The 2,338-nt window shown below is 32.8% G+C and overlaps 1 protein-coding gene across 1 annotated transcript; it reads left to right on the top strand.

The window, feature by feature from the left end:
- Window positions 1–1,170: 1,170 nt before the first annotated feature.
- Window positions 1,171–1,899, top strand: LOC137617078 (asparagine-rich protein-like). Its single transcript, XM_068346916.1, has one exon. It carries the CDS (start codon window positions 1,171–1,173, stop codon window positions 1,897–1,899), a length of 729 nt encoding a protein of 242 aa, XP_068203017.1.
- Window positions 1,900–2,338: the final 439 nt, after the last annotated feature.

Consider the following 2,338-nt stretch of genomic DNA (forward strand, 5'->3'; position numbering starts at 1 on the left):
ATAAACCCATCTCCACCATGATAGCTGAATCGTGAGTTTACAACACGTGGTTATTTTAATGAACATATATCACAAGCACACGTGATTATAATTAATGTAAATATCACCCATGAATGGCATTTAATACCGAATTCTATCTTGGGAATATATATCCACTTGGAATTCATTTTATGGTAACAGCTTTTGGCCGGGTGGGGATTCGAACCACCACCTGTACGGCTGGAAACCATGCTGGCAGGGACCCTACCGACTGAGCTATCAAGAGAGACTAAAAGTTTATGACAAGTCACCCTACATATTCCTGTCGAATTCAGGAATCTGTTCATAGACTTGAAATAAACCCATCTCCACCATGATAGCTGGATCGTGTATTGCAACACATGGTTATTTTAATGAACATATATCACAAGCACAAGTGATTTGAATTAATGTAAATATCACCCACGAATAGCATTTAATACCAAATTCTATCTTGGGAATATATATCCACTTGGAATTCATTTTATGGTTACAGCTTCTGGCCAGGTGGGGATTCGAACCACCACCTGTACGGCATGAAACCATGCTGGCAGGGACCCTACCGACTGAGCTATCAAGAGAGACTAAAAGTTTATGACAAGTCCCCCTACATATTCCTGTCGAATTCAGGAATCTGTTCATAGACTTAGAATAAACACATCTCCACCATGATAGCTGAATCATGAGTTTGCAACACGTGGTTATTTCAATGAACATATATCACAAGCACATGTGATTTTAATTAATATAAATATCACCCGCGAAGTGCATTTAATACCGAATTCCATCTTGGGAATATATATCCACTTGGATTTAATTTTATGGTAACAGCTTCTGGTCGGGTGGGGATTCGAACCACCACCTGTATGGGTGGAAACCATGCTGGCAGGGACCCTACCGACTGAGCTATCAAGAGAGACTAAAAGTTTATGACATGTCCCCCTATATATTCCTGTCGAATTCAGGAATCTGTTCATAGACTTGAAATAAACCCATATCCACCATGATAGCTGAATCGTGAGTTTGCAACACGTGGTTATTTTAATGAACATATATCAAAAGCACACGTGATTTTAATTAATGAAGAAAGATTTCCTCTCTGATAAAGAAATAATAAAAAATCTAGGACAAATTAACAACAATAATAACAAAATGGGATATAATAATGTCATTAATGATAATGATGATCAATTTGAAATAAAGAATAATAAAACAAAAATTAGTAAGGATAATTATAACGTTATATCAACAAATGGTTTTTTATTGAACTCGGTCATGCAAAATAGTAATGATAACTATACCAAAGAAAAAAAAGAAGAAGAAGTAGGAATTGTTCAAGAAAAGGAGGAACTCCATGATGATAAGATGGACGATGAAATATTTATCAATGAAAATTCCAGTGATGACCAAAAAACGGAAAAATATTTTGATAAAGAAATTTGTTGCGGAGACAACGAAAAAAATAACAACGACAATAATACTAGTTATATCATAGAAAATAGCAAAACTTTTATTTCATATAAGCGGGGAGGAGAAGCCACTTATAATGACTTTAGTAATGATACAGAGAAGAAAGAAAACGAAAAAGAGTTTAATGATCACGCATCACAAAAAAACAGTTTTTCTGATGATAAAACCCCCATCACCATAGAATTTGATCATGATAATGCTAACTTTATTATAAAGGATAATTATACATCACGGGAAACTCGTTTTTCTGAGGATAATACTACCACTATCAATAATAATGAATATGAAGATGATGAAATAAAAGAAGACTCTGACGACGACGAAGTATTTATCAACGATGATAGTGATAATGCTAACTATATTATAAAGGATAATTATACATCACGGGAAACTAATTTATTTTTAGGATAATACTACCACTATCAATAATAAGGAAGATGAAAATGATGGAAAAAGAAGACTCTGATGATGACGATGACGATGACGATGATGATGACGATGACGATGATGATGACGATGAATTGGGTGATGATGAAGTATTTATCAACGAAAACAATAGCAACAATAAGAAGAGAAAAGGTATTTTGAAATATTTTAATATAAAAGAATCCATTTAGGACCCAACAATGAAAATAATGATAATGATAATAATACTAGTATTTTTAAAGAAAAAGATCATTTTAATATACATGAAAATAAATACATGCCAATTGACAATGATAACGAAAAGGAATATACGGAATATCACGATGAAAATGAAAAATTAATCATCAACAAAGAAGGAAGTATCGATATTGAAATAAAAAAAAGATAAACCCATTTTATCTATAAATCAAAACAAATTTAATTC

The sequence above is a fragment of the Palaemon carinicauda genome, chromosome 23, assembly GCF_036898095.1.
Source record: "Palaemon carinicauda isolate YSFRI2023 chromosome 23, ASM3689809v2, whole genome shotgun sequence".
Classification (NCBI taxonomy): domain Eukaryota; kingdom Metazoa; phylum Arthropoda; class Malacostraca; order Decapoda; family Palaemonidae; genus Palaemon; species Palaemon carinicauda.